At 36.9% G+C, this 21,487-nt stretch overlaps 1 protein-coding gene across 1 annotated transcript in view; it reads right to left on the bottom strand.

Moving 5' to 3' along the window:
• The window catches only part of HIBCH (3-hydroxyisobutyryl-CoA hydrolase), a 55,964-nt gene that overhangs the window by 14,177 nt on the left and 20,300 nt on the right, over positions 1-21,487 (bottom strand). Inside the window, exons 7-11 of the mRNA XM_070956844.1 lie at positions 17,183-17,261; positions 14,785-14,930; positions 13,422-13,508; positions 8,230-8,288; positions 6,470-6,551 (exon numbers count right to left, since the gene is read on the bottom strand). Of these exons, the coding sequence (XP_070812945.1) occupies positions 6,470-6,551; positions 8,230-8,288; positions 13,422-13,508; positions 14,785-14,930; positions 17,183-17,261 (453 nt within the window). The remainder of the gene's footprint in view (positions 1-6,469; positions 6,552-8,229; positions 8,289-13,421; positions 13,509-14,784; positions 14,931-17,182; positions 17,262-21,487) is intronic.

Here is a 21,487-nt window from a genome sequence, read left to right as displayed (position 1 = left end):
TCCGCACCCCCCTCTAAAATAAGATCACAAATGAGGGGGGCTTTATTAACAACCGACCTGGCATTACACAACATCAGCCGCGGACCCTGGGCCTGAGACTCTGCACAACCCAGGACACGAGTCGCGCATTGGGGGGCAATATGAATTGTAATGTTATTTTTATATATTATAAGTTATATAATACACTTTTTTATGTTTACATATGGGTACAGCATCTATTTGTTATCCCAGTTCCTTGGTTTCAACTGTACCAAATTTAATACAAACTAGTTGTATAACCAATATACTGCAACTATTGAATTATATCACTTAGACGGAAGGCAGGCTTAGGTGAGTTCGGTATGACTAGCTAAAAATGAGCCCCCCTCCCCCTTTCAGGAACAGATCATTCTAGTGATTTCTGGAACATTCTGTCCTTCTTTGGGCCGTGCCAAGTCTCTTCCTGGACTACGCTGTTCCAGGAGTGGTTCAGCACTTTCCAGAAATAAATCCTTTGAATTAGAAGCAAATTGAGATATTCCGGACATGATGCTCTAGATAAAATAGGCCTAAATAAGTAAGGTTTGCACATCCTTACAAATCATATATTTAAATAAAAAATAATGTTAAGAATTCTTTTTTTAAAAAATAGAGATAAGCTAAGAAAAATAAAAGCAACTTTGTGGTTCACCGTAATGCAGGTTATTAATACATGGTTCAAAAGATTTAAAGGCTACTCATTCTGGGATGGATTTTAAAAAAAAGAGATAAGCAGCGAAAGGGGAAATATGGCAGTTTATATATTACAAAATGACTTAGCTGAACAGCTCTAGAGACCACCAAGCACTTGACATTTTTTTCTGCATAACTCCATTGTGTTTGGTCATTTTTTCATAGCATTGGTATTTGATGAGTCCCTGCTCTCTTAACTGGAGACAATATTGGAGTCCACTAGACCAGTGATGGCAAACTTTTTCGGCACCGAGTGTTTTTACTTGGTTTATTATTTTATTCATTGGGTTCCATCTGGACTTGTTTTATTCTATTGATGAATGCATTACTGTAGCTGTTATGTATTTCTTGATAAAAGAGTTGTAAATGTTTCATTATTGTTTAAAAAGAACTGCTTTAAAAGATAATGCTTAAGCATGGTGAAATCAGGAAAATCTTATGTTTTGCGATGATATATGTCTCAAATATCCTTTATCAGTATTCAGCTGATTTAACTGCTGTTGCAAAGCGAAAGAAATTTAGGCATTTCATTACTTGCTTAATTACTTCATCACAGTAATTAAGGACAGGAGAAGTATTGTATCATTTTAGAACTTTTTTGTGTCCTTTCATTACTTTTGTGCCACTGTGCTTTTAAAAGGGTGCATATGTTTACTGTTATAAGATAACAAGGGGAAATTGTTCCTTTGATACTTGTAAGTCTTGCTTCTATATATCAGCAAAGTGTGATATTCTCATTTTATTTCCTAATAGCTGAGGGCAGGGGTGAAAGTCAGCAGGTTCTGGAGAACTGGTGACGGAAATTTTGAGCAGTTTGGAAAACCAGCAAATACCACCTCTGGCTGGCCCCAGGGTGGGGTGGGAATGGAGCTTTTGAAGTATCCTTCCCCAGGAGTGGGGAGGGAATGGGGATTTTGCACAGGGGTGAAATGCTCCCGGTTCCGACCGGCTCGGGCAAGTAGGTAGTGATGGCGGTGGACAGTTCGGAGAACTGGTAGCAAAAATCCCTGCCCCCGCCCCCATGCCCAGCTGAGCCGCGCGATCATCAGAGCCTTTTTTTTCTTTTAAATGGCTCTCACGATCCAAGCTCTGACGATCTCAGCTGAGTTGCCTGCTAATCAGGCAACTCAGCTTGGATCGCCAGAGCCATGTAAAAGAAAAAAACTTTTTTCCTTTTAAATGGCTCTGACGATCCCTCCCCCCCCCCTCAGCTTGCTTATTTTAGCTGCTGGTCGCAACACCTTGCTGTAATCCCTGCAATCGATTGCATCAGCAAGCAACTGAATCTCCCTGCCTGCAATCAAGCAGGCAGGGAGTTGTGGACTTCAACTCCCAGAATTCCTCAGCCAGTAAAGCAAAGCTGGCTGAGGAATTCTGGGAGTTGAAGTCTACAAGTCTTAAAGTTGCCAAGGTTGGAGACCCCTGTTCTATTGGGTAAGTTTTTTCCCCCTTTGGAAACTTTAAAAAAATAGTTAATTGGGGTTTTCTTTAGTTGTTCTTTTTTTTAGACCTAGCCATTTAAAGTTTAGGAAGTTTTAAATTTAGCTGCTTTTATATAAAAATAAAAATAAATTAAAATAAAATAATATTTGTGCAGCTTTCTGGGATTTAGTGTGTTTCTGTAGTGTTTCACTCTAACTACACAAACACACAAAATCTCACAAAGCTGTATGTGGAATTTTGTGTGTGTAAAGTGTGAAAGTTGGTTTTTTGGGCTTTTTGTGGCTGTGTGAGGTTCCTGCTTGCTGCAGGGGCCATTTTGGGTCTAGCACAGCTGCTTTTACATTGTGGGTGAGCCAGTTGTGTTGTGTTGTGTTGTGTTGTGTTGTGTTGTGTTGTGTGTAAAGTGTGAAAGTTGTTTTTGGGCTTTTTGTGGCTGTGTGAGGTTCCTGCTTGTTGCAGGGGCCATTTTGGGTCTAGCTCAGCTGCTTTTATATTGTGGGTAAGCCAGTTGTGTTGTGTTGTGTTTTGTAGGTTAAAAAAGGGCAAAGAAGTGACATTGACTTGGCCACACCCACCTTACCACCAAGCCACGCCCTCCCAGTCACCTTACCACCAAGCCATGCCCACTAATTAAGCCACACCCACAGAACCGGTAGCAAAAAAAATTTAGATTTCACCGCTGATTTTGCAGTATCCTTCCCCCGGAGTGGGGTGGGAATGGAGATTTTGCAGTATCCTTCCCCTGCCACGCCCACCAAGCCACACCATGCCCACAGAACTGGTAGTAAAAAAATTTGGATTTCACCACTGGCTGAGGGCAAGAAAAAGGAAGGTGCTGATTTTATTTAATGAAGAACAAGTAGAATTTAAGTTTGCAAACAGTGTAACTTTGTCAAGATGGGAATGTAAAAGAATATATTATACATTATTCAATTTTATAGAGTCAATCAAAGTGTTTTCTATTATCTAGTCCTGCCTTAGGCATGAAAGCCAGGCAAGTGACTTTGGGCCAGTCACTTTTTCTCAGTAAAGCTCTTTTTTCAATAGTAAATAACTTATATCAATTACTTCAGTGGCATATGGTAATATATATTAGCTGTGGTGGCGCAATGATTAGAATGCAGTATTGCAGGCTAATTCTGCCAACTGCCAGCAGTTCAATCCTGACTGGCTCAAAGCTGACTCAGCCTTCCATCCTTCCGAAGTCAGGAAAATGAGGACCCATTGTTGGGGGCAAGATGCTGACTCTTAGAGAGGGAAATAAAGTACTATGAAGTGTATGCAAGTCTAAGTACTATTACATGGATGGTTGAAGAGATACTCCCTTCTTCCCTTTAAGGAAGGCACAGTAATGGAAATTTACTTCTTCAGCTTTCAAACAAAAAACAACTCTCAAGCGCCACAGGCCAATTGCCTTAATGACAGGCATAAACAAAATGGAAGGCTCTGTTTCCCCATCTGTTTGCTGGAAACCAAAAGATGTGCAACTGTTTAAGGAACATGTGGAAATGTGTCTTCTTTCCGATTACTGCTATCAGCTGCAGGTTACTTTCATTCAGACTTTTAATTTAATTTCAAGCAACAGAATACATAAATGCAGTCAAACTTTTAAAAAGCCTGGATATATTCTTATGTATGGTTACAGTAAAGCTACTGGAAGCCTATATTCAAGGAGCAAACCAAGTTACCCGCAGAAATGGATGAAACACAGCCTCATTCACTTTTAATATTGTAGCACAGAGAACATTACTAGCCGAAGGCAGATTAGAGCAAAATGTGCTAGCCACTTCATTGTTAATAATTTCATTTCAAATGAATGTCAGCAACAAGCCTAGATGTTTTAAAAAAAACCTGTGGAAACTGCCCTCCTTAAAATGTATAAACTGTGAAGGCAAAAAGATTTTCCAGGCCTTTCAATAACACTTTTTTTTTGTTCGTTCTAGCCTTTATTTCATACTTTTTCTATTTTTCCATATCTCTCAGAAGTGACCATGGTACAGCGCTATACCTTCACTGAAATTCACCCTAACTATGGTTAATGGAGGAAAAACCATGCAACCGCTACCTGATAATATTAATTGCATTTTTGGGGGGATCCTAGTTAATGAATAAGAAAAAAACCCAAGATGTTCTGCAGAAAATAAATGATGATCTGGGACTTCATTAAAGGACAAATCACTTCAGCATGAAAGTTTTAACATTGGGTATATCAAAGGATATATTCCATTTTTTTTACATAGAAAGGAACAGCTGATGATGTGATGGCTTTTTCAAGATGCTCTGTGATCAAGTAGGCTAAGGGTTGGCAACAACAATTTGATATAAAATAAGGAAGATAAAAGAAAAAAGAAATCAAAGAAAAAACAAAATGTGCAAGAAAAGTTGAAAAATAGAAAAGAAACAAAAATATATATAAAGTGAATAAATATTCTTCACAGCAGTTATAAGTTCAAACGCTCTCTCTAAAGTTACATCATTTACTGTTCTTTCTATAATCTAGACGCAAGTTCAATTTTTTTATTATTTTTATGCAAAAAGTGCCTGCCTAAGAGACCTATTATATTATTGTCACCAAAGGGTTGGCAACATTTTCTAGAAAAGAACTAAATTTGTTCTTGTAACTAATGAGCTATGTAAATTATTAATACTATTGTCATTAATAGGACTTCAGGTTTGAGTATGGAATCTGCAACAACACTATTCATTTATATTTTATTTATTTATTTATTTATTTATTTATTAAATGTTTATATTGCCCATAGGTGACACCAATCCTTGGTGAACTCCTTGATTTTTAAATTGTATAACTTATTTCTCCCTTTGGCTTATACAGGTAGTCCTTACAAAAGTTCTTATAAAAGTTCATTTAGTGACAGAAGTTACAATGGCACTGAAACAAGTGATTTATGACCATTTTTCACACAACCATTGTGGCATCCCAATAGTCATATGTTCAAAATTCAGATCCTTGGCAACTTATTCATATTTACGACTGCTGCAGTGTCCTGGGGTCATGTGATCACCTTTTGCGACCTTCTGATAAGCAAAATCAATGGGGAAGGCAGATTCACTTAACAACTGTTTTACTAACTTAACAACTGCAGTGATTCACTTAACAAATGTCTCACTTAGCAACAGAAATATTTAGCTCGATTGTGTAATCGTCCTTGTGTAAGTAGAGGACTACCTGTAGTATTTTATTAATTATGAAGTTCTTAGCTTGAGCTGCAGAGAGAGCACAATGAGCAGAAGAAACAGAAAATCCCTGTAAATAAACATAGTACTTGTGGTTGTGGTTGTAGTTATATATTTATTAAGTATCAGCATAGCCAGAAGTTACAGTTGGCACTACACATATGGGCTAATAACTCATTAACATAACTGCCACTCACTATTGGTATTTTTCCTCACATTTAATTTCATAATAATTTAATTATTATATGTATATGAAATCTTAATCTGTTCACCGCCCTGAGTCCTTCGGGAGAAGGGCGGTATAGAAATTCAATAAATAAATAAATAAATAAATAAATAAATAAATAAATAAATAAATAAATCAATCAATCAATCAATCAATTTTCAATTTGAATAATTTAAACAACTCAGCCTCCTCAGAGAGCGAATAACATAACAATCAAACAAATTCATAGGTTTACATCATGCTCTTGGGGCGGAAAAGAAGCTAACCAGGAAGGTAGGTAGGTAGACAGGTAGGCAAGTACATAAACAGAGAGACAAAAAGATTTGAGGAGGGAGGGAGGGAGGGAGGGAGGGAGAAAGCACTCTAATACCCTCACTAGGGAAAGAAGCAGAAGGTTGAAGAACATGACCAGCTATGTAGGAAAGACATTCATTCATCATTCAGTGGAGAATTTGTGCTATGAAGGAGGGAATTAGAATGAATATGGCTGGATTTTAAGGCTGGAGAGAATTTTAATGGAAAGGCATTATAAAAGATCCAAAGACAAGATATAGCTGTAACTTTTTTTCTGTAGCCGCAGTTTGGAAGGTGGGCAGTTTTATGACATGTACGCCTCCTCTGTCTCATAACATAACTGCAGAATGCAGCAGCCATTGTCTGAGTATCTGTTCTCGATCTTTTTAAAAGACAAATAGGCAGCAAAACTATATTAGTCATTTTAGGTCACAGTTTGGGAGGTGGCTTTCAGGTTAATATAAAAGTATCTTAAAAGGCCATGTGCAGGATACAAGTTGTCCTCCCTTGCTTAGGCAATGCATCAGGCATCAAAATGCCGCGTAAAGTGACTGGATATAGGCATCCTTCAAATAGGATAAAAATCAAATGCAACGTTACCTTTAATTGGTCAAGTGCAAAAGGAGATCCATCTTTCTTCAAGTTTTGGACAATTTCTTCCATGCTGTTTGCTGAAAAAAGACTGAAAAGAGAAAATGTTCTTTAATCAAAATGAGTCATATTTGAGAGGGAGGGAAGTGCTGCAACATACGATGAGCAATAGGTACTTTAGCATGCAAAAAAGGCCTTACAGTAAATGTAATATATAAACTGCAAGGATATCATACCTTTAAATTAAAATTAAAATAATCTGAGCAGGAAAACTATGAATTCCCCTCTCACCATCATGGTAGAACTTCAGTAAAAATATAAAATTTGAAACATTTTAAAATGAATATGGAACCAGAAATTTTGTGGGTTTTGTGATTTGTGTATGTGATTGTTTGTGCTGAATTAATTGTTATAAAGAGGCCCTGCAACTCAGAGTGGAACTGAGGTAGGCAATGTATCTGACTTACTGCTCCAGGCCCTTGCCAGAGTTCCCAGAACCAGACATATCAACGTCCTTTTGAGGAGGGGGTGTTTAAGTATAAACATAATGCCTTACATTTTGTAGAAGCTGAAAGTACAGCTGAATCCCTTGACTTTCAATCTCCGAAGACACCCAATTTATACCTTGTCTCACTCTCCCTACAACCTCCCTAGAAACTTCTCCAAAAGGTAAATCTCAAACTGCTACATCAGATTGAAAAATGTTATCCACCCAAACTTCCAATATTTTGCATTGAATTAGAAAGTGCTGTTTCTTCCCTTAAATGTTTATTCACTCTCATATCAGATTTTTTTTTTGTTCTGATTTCCTTTTTTAAAAAAATCCTACAGGCAGTCAAGCTAAAATATAGTCATTACTTAAGAAGCAGATGTTACTGCAGGGATTAATCACTTCCTTCTGTTTGTTGAAAAAAAAGAAAGTTGGAAGTCCACGATATGCTAGCATACTGCTCATTAGTGCTACTCAATAGACCCATACATTTAAGCAGTTTGAACAGTATATTTTTCTGCAAATTATGTTTGATTCATTGCACTTTAGTGAAAAGCAGGTAATCAACAAATAGATGACTTTATTACAGATCATAGACCCACCAATCATACAAAAATAGTAAGACCATTAAAGGACTACTCATAATGGCAATTTCCCCATCTTTAAATATGAGGAGTACCATAAGTGGGGAAGAATACCATTCTACATTTGTTCAGAAAGGATAACAAGAAACAAATGACAACTTGGCATTGGGTCGGCCACAATCATGTATGAAGTACTGATGAGTAACATCTTTTATGTTATATACAAATAGCCAGATGAACCAAAGTATCTTCACTACTCACAGTTCTATTTTCACAGCCCACAACTAGCACTGGTGTATAGCTGGGAAAACTTTGAAGACAGTTTACAGACGGAGGCAGGGGAAAATGTAAGACCCACTCTCTCCATCCATTTCTGGGGCGAAGCATACTATTCTCATTTATGGCCATAGTAGGACATTCAGCCCTATATAGAGCCACAACTATTTTTGTGCCATGATGACGATGATGACATCATGATGATTTAAATTTATATGCTGCCTGATTCCCAGCGAACTCTGGGCAGTTTTCAAATTGCTAAAAATATTTAAAAACAAGGAAACTACACAAAACGAAAGGAACAAAGATGGCAGAGAATACACGCCCAGATGGAATGCTTTCAGAATATCTATTAGATGTTCTCAAAACAAAAGAATAGTTGTGCTTTTGTACTACTGGCTGCACTAAGTGACAAGTACCTGTTAATTTTGTCCATGTGTTCACCAAGGATAAATTCTTTTTCTTGATCAAGTTTGCACTAAGAGGAAAAAAAGATAACAAAACTCCTTTCAGTGCCAAATCATTTAAAATGGTTACAAAAAACAAAGGCTCTGCTATTTCTCTTAATGAAAGAAAAATTAACCATTATGGCAACAGTTTATCTTTATCTTTGTTATCGTGATTAGAAATGAATAAGAATTTTTCCCCAAAAATTGTTGGGGGTAATATGTTGACTCTGTAAACCATTTAGAGAGGGCTGTAGAGCACTATGAAGCGGTATACAGTATACCGTAAATCTAAGTGCTATTGCTATTCCTTATTATTCTTAATCTCTGATCTGCAAGAGGCATTCTTGTGCAATTCCACTGATATACTGAGGACCATATTTGTGCTAGATCCTTGGGTGTAACTGTCAAGCACAGATTCCAGATACTTTTTAAAATATTGCAGATATAATTGACATAAGATCTTAGTGCTTCTGGAAGAAAAAAAAACCCTCCTCACATAATCACAGCTACATTCTTTAGTTGGTTGAATCTATTCTGATGCCAGTGTATTTGCCAACTTTTGTTGAAAAATAATACAATATTAAATTCCCATCAAACAATTGTGAGAGGTGGTAGCAGCAGCAAATGTGTCAATTTTATGTGTTAATACAGTAAATATTGATAAATATAAGCCATACAAACAAAAGCTAAGAAAAATTTAAGAAACACTGCAATTATAATGGGAAGCCCTTTCCTTTAAAATCAAACAAATCTAATGATGAGCCATCCAGGGGAGAGAGAAACTGGAAAGAAAAGGACTGCTGTATCTGTTTGTGAGAAAACATGTACTACCCCAAATTCTACCTTCTAATATTTTGAATTTTAGCTCCTATCACAAATATCCTATCTATCTATCATCGTATCTATCTACAATAGCCCATTGTGGCAAGGAAACTATGCTTAGCACATTTTAATGATGAGAAGGGTCAGTGCAACAATTAACACCCTATCTGTAAATGAGAATTGTCGGAATTGTAGTTCTTCACAAGTTATATGTCATGTTTCTGTAATATGAACGTATCTGTAATATAGTAACACTAGCTACAAATCATAACAAAAGGCCCAGCACTAATATCCTGGACACTCCACAGACTGCTTCTACTCCATTAACATTTAATCTTTGCAGATCATCATATCCTTTCCTCTTTGTAGAAAACATCTTGCTGTGGGCATAAATTCAGTCCATTTTGCTGACGGAAAACCCGAGTGCTAAAATCTGTGGCCAAACTGTAAGATGATTTATAGCTCAATTTCTGTCAGCGCACAAGGTTTCAAGGAATGCAGAGATGAGAGTCAACCATCTTATTTATTTATTTACTTACTTATTTACTTATTTATTTATAGATGCATTCTGTGTCTTTCAAAAGCCTAGTTCACTTGAAAGATAGCATTTTACATAGAAAAACTCTCCATGTATGTATTTGGAAGTAAACAGATGAGTTTGGATGCACCTTAGAAATTTCTAATAGAAAGACAGTAAACCTCCTTCTAAGTATTCCATGTAAGAATAACCCTGACAAAGCAGAAGAGCTAATATTTGGGAACAATATTTTATTTGATGTTATTTGATCTTTTATGCTGCTGCCTAAATCAACAAGGAAACAATCTCAAACTTAAAAACTCAAAGGAATAATTCACAAAGTTTTGTTTACTTCAAGCATGGTATGCCAAGTTTGCTGTACCAAGCAACTGCATCATTCAGATATCAACCTTTGATCATTATTTCAGTACTTCTTAGTATTAGAGAATTCATATGTCATATTTTTATCTTTCTAATGAATTTTAATTCAGGATTGCATCTAGTTTACCTTATTCTTTTTTTTTTTTTATTGAAAAAGTTTTTCAAATACAAGTTTTCCCCCCTTTTCCTCCCTTCTTCCCCAACCCCCCCCTCACCACCCATCCCCCCCTGTGACTTCTTCTTCACAACAATAAGCTAATTCATAATTAATTACATAATATTTTACCATGCCCTTACTCACTCCTCAAAGTACTGACCCTTAGCATAGTATTCTTATAACTCCGCTTTTCTCCGCTTTTCACAATCTACCCTTTTTCTCCTCCCCCAAACTTATAAAATATTATTATTATTACAACAACATAACCTTTACTTTTATATATATTAATTTAACATTTCAAAGCAGCCTTCTCCAAATTTAACATTTATTCAGTTCTATCCAATTCTTCCACTCCCCAAAATATGTGACTTAAAAATCCTTTTTCTTAAACTAATCAATCACTAAACTAGCCTATTTCAACCCAGTTTCCTGCAAGATTACCATGCACTACAATTCTCAATATAATCCACTGCCCACTCTGCTAAAATATACATATGTCTATATATACATTCCATTTTATAAAAAGAGAAAAGACAATAACTTTAAATTTATAATTCATTTAGTATCTTCTTTGATGTCTTTCCACTAGATTGTTAAATCCGTCATCCATAATAGGGTAACATAGCATCCTGGTGCAACAGTTTATTCAAAATCTTCAGTCATCTTCTGCTCCCATCAATAATGAATATCCTCATGTATATATAAAAGTAAAAACAACCACCCGAGTGACATTATAATTATATTCCATATAGTTGTAATTGTGGTTTTCATCAGGATTATAAATCCCCATCATCTTAGTGGGTAACAGCCAGATCTTCTGCATGCCCCAGCATGACTCTCTTGCCTTGTAACTCAAAATAGATATAATATATTTATCGGTAAAAGAAATCCAAAATAGATAGTTCAAATCCAACAATGTAAGGCTCTTTCCACATCCCAAAATCACGGCATTGCAGAGATCTGCCACTTTCCTCAAGATAGTATTAAACGATAATTCGCCTCCAATATCTTTTCACATATTCATTTATTTTTTTAAAATCCCTGGCTTCACTGTTGCTTGGTTTAGAAACTACTATTTCTACGAGATCTGTTTCTTTTCTTTTTCTTTTGCGGGTTGCATTTCCATCCAGATTTCCTTCCTACAGGTTGTGTATCAGCTGATCGGTTGTCATTCTGCTTTGTAAATTGATCTTGTTGGTTTTGTTTTATTATCTCATATGTCTTTTCCATCACTTGTATATCAACTGGTTGATTTACGCACTTGTCTGTAAGTTGATAGTTCATCACATTAGAATCAGATGACACTGCTCTCAAATTTATAGACAGTCCAGCTGGGGTATCCAGGGAGTCCAAAGACAGTTTATCTACCACAGCCTCTGTAATTTGATGTTTTCCCTTTATTTCCAACTCCTTTTGCTTGTCCTGTGTTATGCCTAAAGATGTTAGATTTATTTTTAAAAAATTTTGATAAAATTCTTCCGCTTTTTCGACAGTATTCAGTTGGTATCTTACTCCTTGGTGTCTCAATATTAAACCAACTGGGACGTCCCACCTAAATAGAATATTCCTTTTTTTTAACTCATTCACTAGAAAACCAAATTTCTTCCTCTCCATTAACATCTTAGGCGGGAGTTCCTTAAAAATCCAAATCTTTCTTCCACGAAATTGCAAAGCAGAATCATAAGAATTCTGGACAATATTATTTCTAATTTTTTTGTCTGTAAAATAAATCACCACATCTCTAGGCAATTGCCTTTGTTTTGCCAACCAGGAGTTTATTCTATAAATTCTGTCAATCCTGCAAAATACTTCATCAGGTTGAACCTTTAAAATCCCAGCCAGAATTTCAGAAGATATCTTCCTTAAATCTCTGTCATCTTCCTGCAAACCTCTCAGTCTAATTGCATATTCTGTAAAATTGTATTGGATCATTAAAACTTCTCTTTCAATCCTCTGTTGTACATTTTCTTCATTAACAGTCTTTTGATCAGCCTCCATTTTAAGTTTGTCTTCTGAACTATTATCCTGAATGTTTGCCAAATCCTTTTTAATTTTTTGGATCTTGTCATCCAAATTCTCCTCAGTTTCTTTCATTTTAGAGTTAGTATTTGCTTCCAACTGAGTCATAAAGTCTGCTAAGCCATTAGCTACTTTTAAAATCTTTCGATCCAAAAAGCCAAACTTAGATTTCACCAATTCACCAATTTCTTTGATTTCCAACTTAAATTTTTCAAGTTGCTGATTCACAATCTCATCCCTTCTTACAATCTCCTCAAGAAGAAATTCTATTATATTAAAGTCAGGTTTCTGAGACTGGAGAGTTAAAACTTGTTGATGTAATTTATTAATGGGGGAATCCCCCCCCACTGCCTGTTTGTCTAGTTTTATAAGTCTCAGTGCCATTTTTCCACGCAGACAAAATTTACTGGAAAAGAGAGAAAAAAAAACTTTTTTCCAACCAAGATCAATATCAGATCCTCAAAGAGAAAAAAAAAAAAAAAAAAAAAAAAAAAACAGAAGTGAGAGTGAGATTTTTGCCTTCAGTTACAGCCAAAAGTATTCATTCCGCTACTTTGTAATTGAAAACGGAAGGAGTTTCCCTTTCAGCCTCTCTTCAAGCCGCAGCAGCAATCGCCATTTTAAAAAAAACTTTTTTCCCTTCACTTCACTTCTTAGGCAAAATAGAATAAAAAGAATACTTGCGCTTCAGGATCAGAGGTCCAGCTCATATCTTCTTTAATTAATTTATTTGACAGATTTACAGGCTTGCTTTTGCCCCCTAGCTCTGCGTGTAGCAGAGATTTCCCAGAGCCCGGAGCATCGGCTGGGGATACGGGGAGTCTCTTCCACTCCCTCCCAAAAGTAAATAAAAAACTTTTGGGATTAGGCAGAGGACTCTACCCACCCCAGCCGGCTCTATCTCCGTTTCCTAATGGAAACGGAGTTTTTTTGAGCCGCCATTCCGCTGAAAAAGGCGGCTCTTACAGGCAGTGGGTTCTACGATCCCGGAGGAGCGTCCAGCGGGGACAAGCAGCAAACCGGAAGTCCAAGTTTACCTTATTCTTAAGAAGTTGGTGTCAACTTCATTTTCTCCCCAAATAGTTTATACACAGAACTCTATGGTAGCGTATAAAGAGAAAGTTTGCCATATTTCGAACGTTCCTCTGCTGCACACACACACATAGCAAAAATTAAAAATGGAGTCAGACTTTCTTAATAGAGGTGTGTTTTGTATATAAAGATTCTCTATTATGAAATCTACTGTATATTTTAATTTTCATTTACCTCCTTATGATAGGAATCCAAAACATCTGCAACATTTGCTTTTGTGGGGCATATTAATTCTATCAAATCTTTTTCGAGAGCAGCCATCTGCAAATAAAAGAATAGTTATAAAAAGTATACAAATCTATTGTCATATTCACAGTTTGAACCTTATCAAACAATCTAACATTTAAACAACAACCGGGGGGAGGGGGGGCAAAATTTTGTTCAATGCAGGCCTTAATATTATCCAATCACATTTTTGTCGGGAAAAATGAGGTAATTTTTCTTGATAATATCAAGAGAGATTTCAGATACCTACAAAACAATGTTACATGAAAAACTAGGCTTCTCCTTTTTGCTCCGGAAGCCTTATCTCTACAACTAGTATAGAATTCTAACTTCTGAAACATTATAATTTCACACAAGTGATTTCAAGACTGATGTTATGAAAAAAAATAGAACAGTTTGAAACCTTGAGAAGCTAGTTCACCTTTATTCTCTTTCATGACATTTTACAAAAAGAAACGGGGGTAAAACCAACTGAAGTTTGGGGCATCATTACTTTTTTAAAAAGTTCCATCTGCAGGTAGATATCTAAGGGAGAAAGCAGAAATTTCCAACAAGAGTACAGACTTCTGAGGGGCCAAACCACTTCACTGTAAGATGTTATGAAGTCTGGTGTACTGTATCCTACCCTGGTTTCTATCAATAAAAGGACTTGGGATTGGTTATTGAATGGCAGAACTGTCTTTTTTCCTATAGTCCACAGCCTATTTTCCAAAGGACCCCTCCCCTCAACCTCAAAATGAGACACAAACATAGGGCAGGGAAAGGAAAAAAATCCAGCAAAATCTGAATACAAGTATAGAAAACAATAGATTTGCATATACTGAGTTCTGAATTGGATGGTAGCCTGGAAATTTATTTGTGAGTGACAAATTAAACCAGACAGGGTTAAAAGACAAAGGGAGCATTGATCACCTGATCAAAAAGTGCACGAGGTGATCTAAAAATATACCTGTCTCACAAAACTAGGAACAAGGGTGCAGTATAAGCAGTAACTGTCAGGCCCAAGCCAAAAAGAAGAAACAGTGAAATCCAATTGAGTCCAATTTTTTATCTATTAGGTATATTTGCTTATACCTAATAGACAGAATCTTGCCAGACTAAAGCTATAAACTTCTAATCTATTAAATATATGCTAAGGAATTCTAGGGTCTGGCTATCCTGAACCTCTTCTTCTCTCTCCCATCCAGCTCTGGACTGGGTTCTCTCTGGAATGTACTGCCTCTTCCTGGAGAAACTGTGGTGCTACTGAAATACCCCCCCTCTCTTTTCCAGGTGCACATTCCATAACTGTTACCTATTTTGGCAGAATTACCTTCTCTGCTTCTACAAAATGAGTTGCAATTCCTGCTGTGTGGACATCTCTTCCTCTCAGCCTAAATCCTGTAAGAGCAAGAAAATAGCCTAGCTTCCCTGGAAGCCTTGGCAAGAAATAGCCTCCACCCACATCAGGGAAAAGACCTGCAATTAAAGGGGAAAAAAGATATGCAAGATGAAAAAAAGCTGTATAATTAAAACTTAAGTGCCGTTTTCCCCCCTGCTAATAACTAGGCCTTGTTAAGTGGGCTGCTTTGCTTGAAAATGAATCCTTTGCTGTTTTGCTCATCTTGTGTAAAAACACCCTGCACCATTTTTGCCCACACAATTTTCTTAAGATCTCTGCTGAAGTTGATAGCCACAAAAAGGAACGTTTCCACTTTTTAAACTTGAACATCTTATGTGAATTGTTGTGGGACACAAATATTAGCAGCAACATCACAAAATACAATTTAGTGCAGAACATGTGTAAGACCCTTTCCTCAAACTTTGTATTGTGTGAATTATCTTTTCAAAGCCATCTTCAGACTTTAGGATGATATTAATATGGAAAATGGTGTTGATATACTAGGAGCCACTGGGCCTTTTTCTTTTGTGATTGGAAAGATAGTTCTAAGAAGCCAAATCCATGATACTATTTTTTCATACCAGCTATTTTAAAAACCTTGTGCTTAAACACCTAGTCAGTATATGAGTAGTCTTAGGATCAAATAAAATGGGACACTTTGGAATGCATCCAGTTCACATTTCTAACTTACCCAAATCCTGGGTAACTCTGGGAAGTGAATACATTCAAAAACAAAGTATAAAACCAAACCACTGGTTTATGAATAAAGGGACCAGAGTTTGGCGCTTAGATTAGGGAGACTCTGTGTTCCCATGCTGCAGTCCCCAAACTGAGCAGTTCCCTTCACATCCGTATTGGAAGACAAGTTTTCTTAACCTATAAATGGTTAAGAGCCTTTGATAATAGTTTTTATCCCAGAGCTATAATTGCACTCAACAATGAACTAAAGGGCCACCATCAATAAGCTGTTGGACAGCATTACTTGGTCTGCTGTGTGGATGCTTGGGTGGTATAGGGGTGGGGAATTTTTTGGTGGGTGGGGGTGTGTCTGGGGATTGTCATGTGTGTTGGGCTTGGTCTCTGGGTGTTATGTGAATTTTGTTGTATGGGTATACCGTGTATATACATACAATGACAATAAACTTTATATATAATAGTTTAAGTCACAATGGAGATAAAAAGTCAATGAAAGTTCTTCATTACTGTCTCTATCCAAATCAGACCTAACCACGATGCCACAATTTGCACTCTTAGAACTGCCACTTGTTTAACCTTTTTCAGTCGAAAAAAAGGCTGTCTATAGAGTATCTATCTAAAGCAGTTTTTAATACCCTGCAATGGTATTCTTGCTCTACCCACCCTTGGATTTGTTTCATTAGATCTTGGAAGCCAAAAATACAAGCTCAACAGAAACCCTGGAATGACAGCTACACAGACGATGCTGTGTGATCAGAACATTGCATTTGATTAGTGTAATCACCCCAAAGCCTTTGGCTTTCTCTTGCTTCAGTTCATTGGGTTCCTTTTCTTCCAGATATTCTAATATATTCCAGATATTCTAATGATGTCCCAATCTTCTCCCCATGAACAAAATGCATTTATTCATAGAATAAACTCTGAACAAATGATTCCCAGCCTGTGGTCTATGGAATAAGTGCTAAAATAATTTCTAAAAACAAATGTATTGAATATTTTTGGAGATCCATCACATTTCAGGGGATGTTGGTGTTCTTAAACTAAACATAGTGAGACTTCAGGTGGCAGGAATTTCTTTTTTATTTTTAATGTTAATTCACCATTTTTGCCCTAAAGTCTATTTCCCCATTTTGGGATCCTGCAGACACTATGTGGTGCCCCCATGCATTATATTGTTGCTCCTTGGTTAATCTGGTAGCCAGTCTCTGATGACGATGTCCTAATTCTACATAAAGAAAAGGTTAATTTTTTTGGTCAAATTCCATCTCTTGCTCTGCACGTATTTCAAAAATAAGCAAAGAACTCGGGAACAATTGTTCCTTAGTATGAAAAAGCATACTCCATGAGTGGAAATGTTCAAGAATCCAAGAAATAAAGATCCAATAAAGAATCCAATCCAATTCAGATGTTATCTAATGTTCTAAGCTGTAAGTTCTAAGTGGTATATATGGAGGTGAATGATCTTCTCACAGACCCTTTGTGGGATGTTATTGTCAGAGTGTGTGAGTAGATCAATATTATTAAGTGCCGCAGCAGGGTAGGAATGTGACTCTTCATATTCCAGCTGGTATTTATACAGTAGTTTCTGCTTCTCTATGAAAAGTCAACATATAATGCAATGTGTGGTGCTTACCTATTGCTGTCTCTGGCATTGCAAAAACGGTCCTCTCTGTAGCAATTCTGAAATGCCCATGGACAGACAAGCCCACACCCTACCAAAGGAAAACAAAAAGGAAGGGAAGGGACAGTTACGACCTGTAATAAGTTCTGGTGGGAACCCTAGTAACCAGTTTCCTATTGTAGTCCATACTTAGGCCTAGCTACTCCCCATCCTCTCCATTTCTCTAATAATAAATTGCCACCATTTTTATTGGTGCTACAAGATTTAGGTCATGCATTTGTCAATCATTTGGAAACCATTTTAAAATGACTAAAATCTGTGCTTGATTTAATTAATACAGATTTAATACAGGTGCTTAGAAACCCTGCAGATGCTGAGTACTATTTTAAGTGGCATTCTCTCATGCCCTGCTTAACATAATACCAATTGCATATTTACATATTTCTCGGAAGGATATTGTGTCTTTATTACTATTCTATTTGTAAGATTTACATCCCATGTTTCCTCAGGACAGTCTACTTGGGGATCTCTCTGTGTTTTATCCATACAACAGATACATTCTCAGGTTACTTTGAGAGTGAGTGATTGGCTCTATGTGATCCAGTAAGTTTCTATGGCTGACAGTGGGCTTGACCTTTGATCTCCCCATTTCTACACTATTGCCTTAACCATTATACCAAACTGGCTGTCAAACTGCTACTTATTGCAGAAATACAATTTTCATTTATTCAGACATTTAAGCACACTTTTACAACTAAAGCTTACAATTAAGCACATTATATCTTTTAATCACACCATTGTTTTTATCTCTGGAAACAAACCCAGTTTTTCTCCTTCTAGACCAGGGCTGTTAAACTCCCAGCCCGTGGGCTGAATGCGTCATGCGCTGGCCATGCCCACGCCCAGTTTAATGAAAGGAAAGTTCCAATACGTCATGTGATGCCACCGTGACAACGTGGTTTGACACCCCTGGTCTAGACCCAATGTTTTTCATCAGATATTTCCATGCAAGTTGGGAACACTGCAGGCACATACTCCGCCTATATTTTTCAATGTGCATGTTCAAAAGCATTCACTATTCAGCATATTGGAGAGGTCAGAAGTATTTGGCTCATTGAGAACAGGAAAGGACCAAAAGGACTGGCTAGACAACCTATTTCTTTCAGGGTCAGGAATTGCCACTTCTGGCACCTGAGATAAGGACTTCCCTTCTGTAAAGAACAACTCAATCTGTCATTGCCAATAATAATTTAAAGGAACAGTTCCAACATTCAAAATATAAAGGAGCATAATTGAAGATTAGGAAATTTCTGCACTCCAAGCAGGGGTGAAATGCTACCGGTTCAGACCGGTTCGCCTGAACTGGTAGTAATAAAAGCTACCAGATCGGGTGAACCGGTAGTAAAAAAATTCTACTGGTTCGGATGAACCAGTATTTACGACAATCAGCTGTGCAGCATGATTATATTTCCAGCGACTCTAAATTGCGCGGCACAGTAGTTCTCCCTCCCCTTGCTGTTCTAATTACCTTAGAAAAGGCTTCTTAAGCCTCCTTTTTCAGCACTGTGTGGAAGCGCCTGTGGTGTGCATGCGCATGTAGCATGCATTTGGCGTGCACTGCACATGCGTGCACAGCAGCAAACCAGTAGTAAACTTCAGAGCATTTCACCACTGACTCCAAGTATTTCAGAATTACGTCTCCCAGCATTCCTCACCATTGTCCATACTCCCTAGAGAAGCTGTGAATTGTAGTTCAGCAATATCTGGAGTGCTACGGACTAACCACCCTTGCTTGACACCAAAATGCATCTCCAATGAATTATCAGCTCTGTTGATTGACCTTCTAAATTACAATAAAATGCTAATTAACTTAAGTCATTGCCTAGCAGGCCATCACTGTTGGGAAACCAAATTATTTCAAGAGATGGTCTAAACATTGCAAAGCTGCTAAATTAATCCTTTAGTAGGCAATCAAAAGGTTCCTCCATATGCATATTATGCTAATATAAAAAAGGATGCCTTGCTATTCAGTAAGGTCAATTCGGGTAAGGATGAGCTAACTTTTTGTAACATTTCAATACTAGGCACAAAAAAAGAACCACAAAATGCAAACACAAACCACATTTCTTTTTATCACACTTAAAGCTATGGCTCATTACAAGAGAGGAAAACTGGAACTCAAGCCTCCATAACACTGGAACTCATATTTAAAGAGACATGGAAGAAGCTTTGTCTTGTCAAGCAGTTCTTAATTTATAACTTTATAAATTACATGAAGCTGCAAGAAATAAACATCACAACAAGAAAGGTGAGGTATGGGCAATATATATTTTATGCACTTGCATGCTTGTATCTGATGACTCATGTTTAAATCAATGAATTAGTCAGTCCCTATTTTGTTTACATTTTAGTTACAGTTTCAAGCTTCTCAGGTTAGAATTACTTCTATTAGATGCCAACAAATTTCTCCCTGTTTAATACCCAATATAAAATATATATTTTCAATTGACTAGCAAGGCTAGCAATGTCCCAAAAAATCTCAGTTTATTCCACTCACAACTACCAGGAATTAGCCACTTATGAAGTCCTCTGTAGATGTCAGAGTTGAATCATAGAACAATGATTCAAACTAAAATGGGGTCATTCCAAAAAATGACAAATTTCTGAGTATACAAAGATGGTGCTGGGGAATTTAATTATTTTTTCCAGTTTTAAAACTTGAAAAATCAATAACACTGTCTATCACTGTTTTTCCTCTTCTGATAAATTTCTGTAAGGAAACCCTACCTATATTCCCATCATCTTTGGATGCAGCCTTCATGACCCCTCCCAAACTGGCAGGCTGTACTGTAGTATAACAGAAAGCACATTATATACATATGGACTGCTCATATTAACTAATGGCAATTAATTTAGTGTTATTCACTATAGATGTAAATCAAAATAAATTTAATTAAATTAAATCAAAGTTCCCCAGCATCAGCTGTTTTCTTACTCTGAACATTCCACATTCCCAGAATTAGTAAAAGAATCCATGGCAGCACTATTATACAACACACCCAACCTAACTAAATATTCTAAGTTTAAAATACCCAGAATCCTGGACCTTGTCAATCTTTGCCTTACTACTACTTTCAATTTGATGGAAAAATATACCAACAAATCAGAGGAACATCAATGGGATCACCACTTTTAGGACTTATAGCAAAGACTGTAATGCAATGTCTAGAAATTATAGTATATTCCCATGTATACAATCAAAAGTATGGATCCAGTATATTCATGACACCTTTGTCATAGTAAAGAAGGAATAAGTCGAGAAGACATACAAAACATCTTCTAAAGAATAAAATTCATAAGGAACAAAGGAAACAATAACATTCTACTCTTCCTAGGTATTCTCAGCAGCAGAGCTAATGGTACCAAATTAGAAACACATACTGTATCTATCATAAAACCATCCACACTAAGTGCTCCATTACCAAGGTGACAATCCAATCTCCCACAAAAGAAGCTGTGTAAAAACACTATTTAGAATACACACTACAACCCTGAACATCAGGAAAAGCAGACTATTTACACAACATCTTCCAACAGAATGGATACCCATGCAATTTTATCAAAAAATTAATAAGATCATTTAACCCTCTACTGCAGCGGTTCTCAACCTGGGGGTCGCGACCCGTTTGGGGGTCGAACGGCCATTTCACAGGGGTCGCCAAAGCCCTCTCTTGCCCCCCCCCACGCCTTCACTCACCCTCACCCTCTGCCTCTGTTGGATCGCCCAGTCGCTGTTTGCTTACCCCGCCCACTCCCAATCTATTGCTGCCTCTGGAGTCCCAGCTGATGGCTAGAGGGAAAAAAACCTTTAAATTCTTGCCGCGGGGCTTCAAAGAGCTAGCTGCGAAGAGGTAAATTCCTGGAGCAAGTTTTTTTCCCCCTAGCTATGCTGAAAAGAGAAAGCGAAAGCAGGGTCTTTGGTGCAACGTGACAAAATGAGGCAGAGAGATTTCTTTTTCTTTTTCCTCACCAAAAAAGGTAGGTACAAAACTGCAAACAATGGGAAATTTAGGGCAAGAGGAGGTTCAAGATTTTAAAATACAAAAGAAAAAAAGCTCTACTTAACTAGGGAATTGTAATAATTGAGATACTATTAATTGTATATTGTGTTGAAAGCAGAAACGGTTAGTTGTGGTTTGGAGGAATATATGGGGGAAATTATTTGGTTTATTATTATTGGTAAATATAATTAATTGATTTGTAAGAAATTGGATTGCATGGAAATAATTGGAATAATCATGTTCATATTGATTAATA

Source organism: Pituophis catenifer, unplaced genomic scaffold, assembly GCF_029215685.1.
Source record: "Pituophis catenifer annectens isolate HBS135680 unplaced genomic scaffold, rPitCat1.0.hap2 SCAF_1, whole genome shotgun sequence".
In the NCBI taxonomy this organism is placed as follows: Eukaryota; Metazoa; Chordata; class Lepidosauria; order Squamata; family Colubridae; genus Pituophis; species Pituophis catenifer.
The sequence above is the reverse complement of the archived record's forward strand: the minus strand, read 5'-3'. Positions and strand labels throughout refer to the sequence as shown.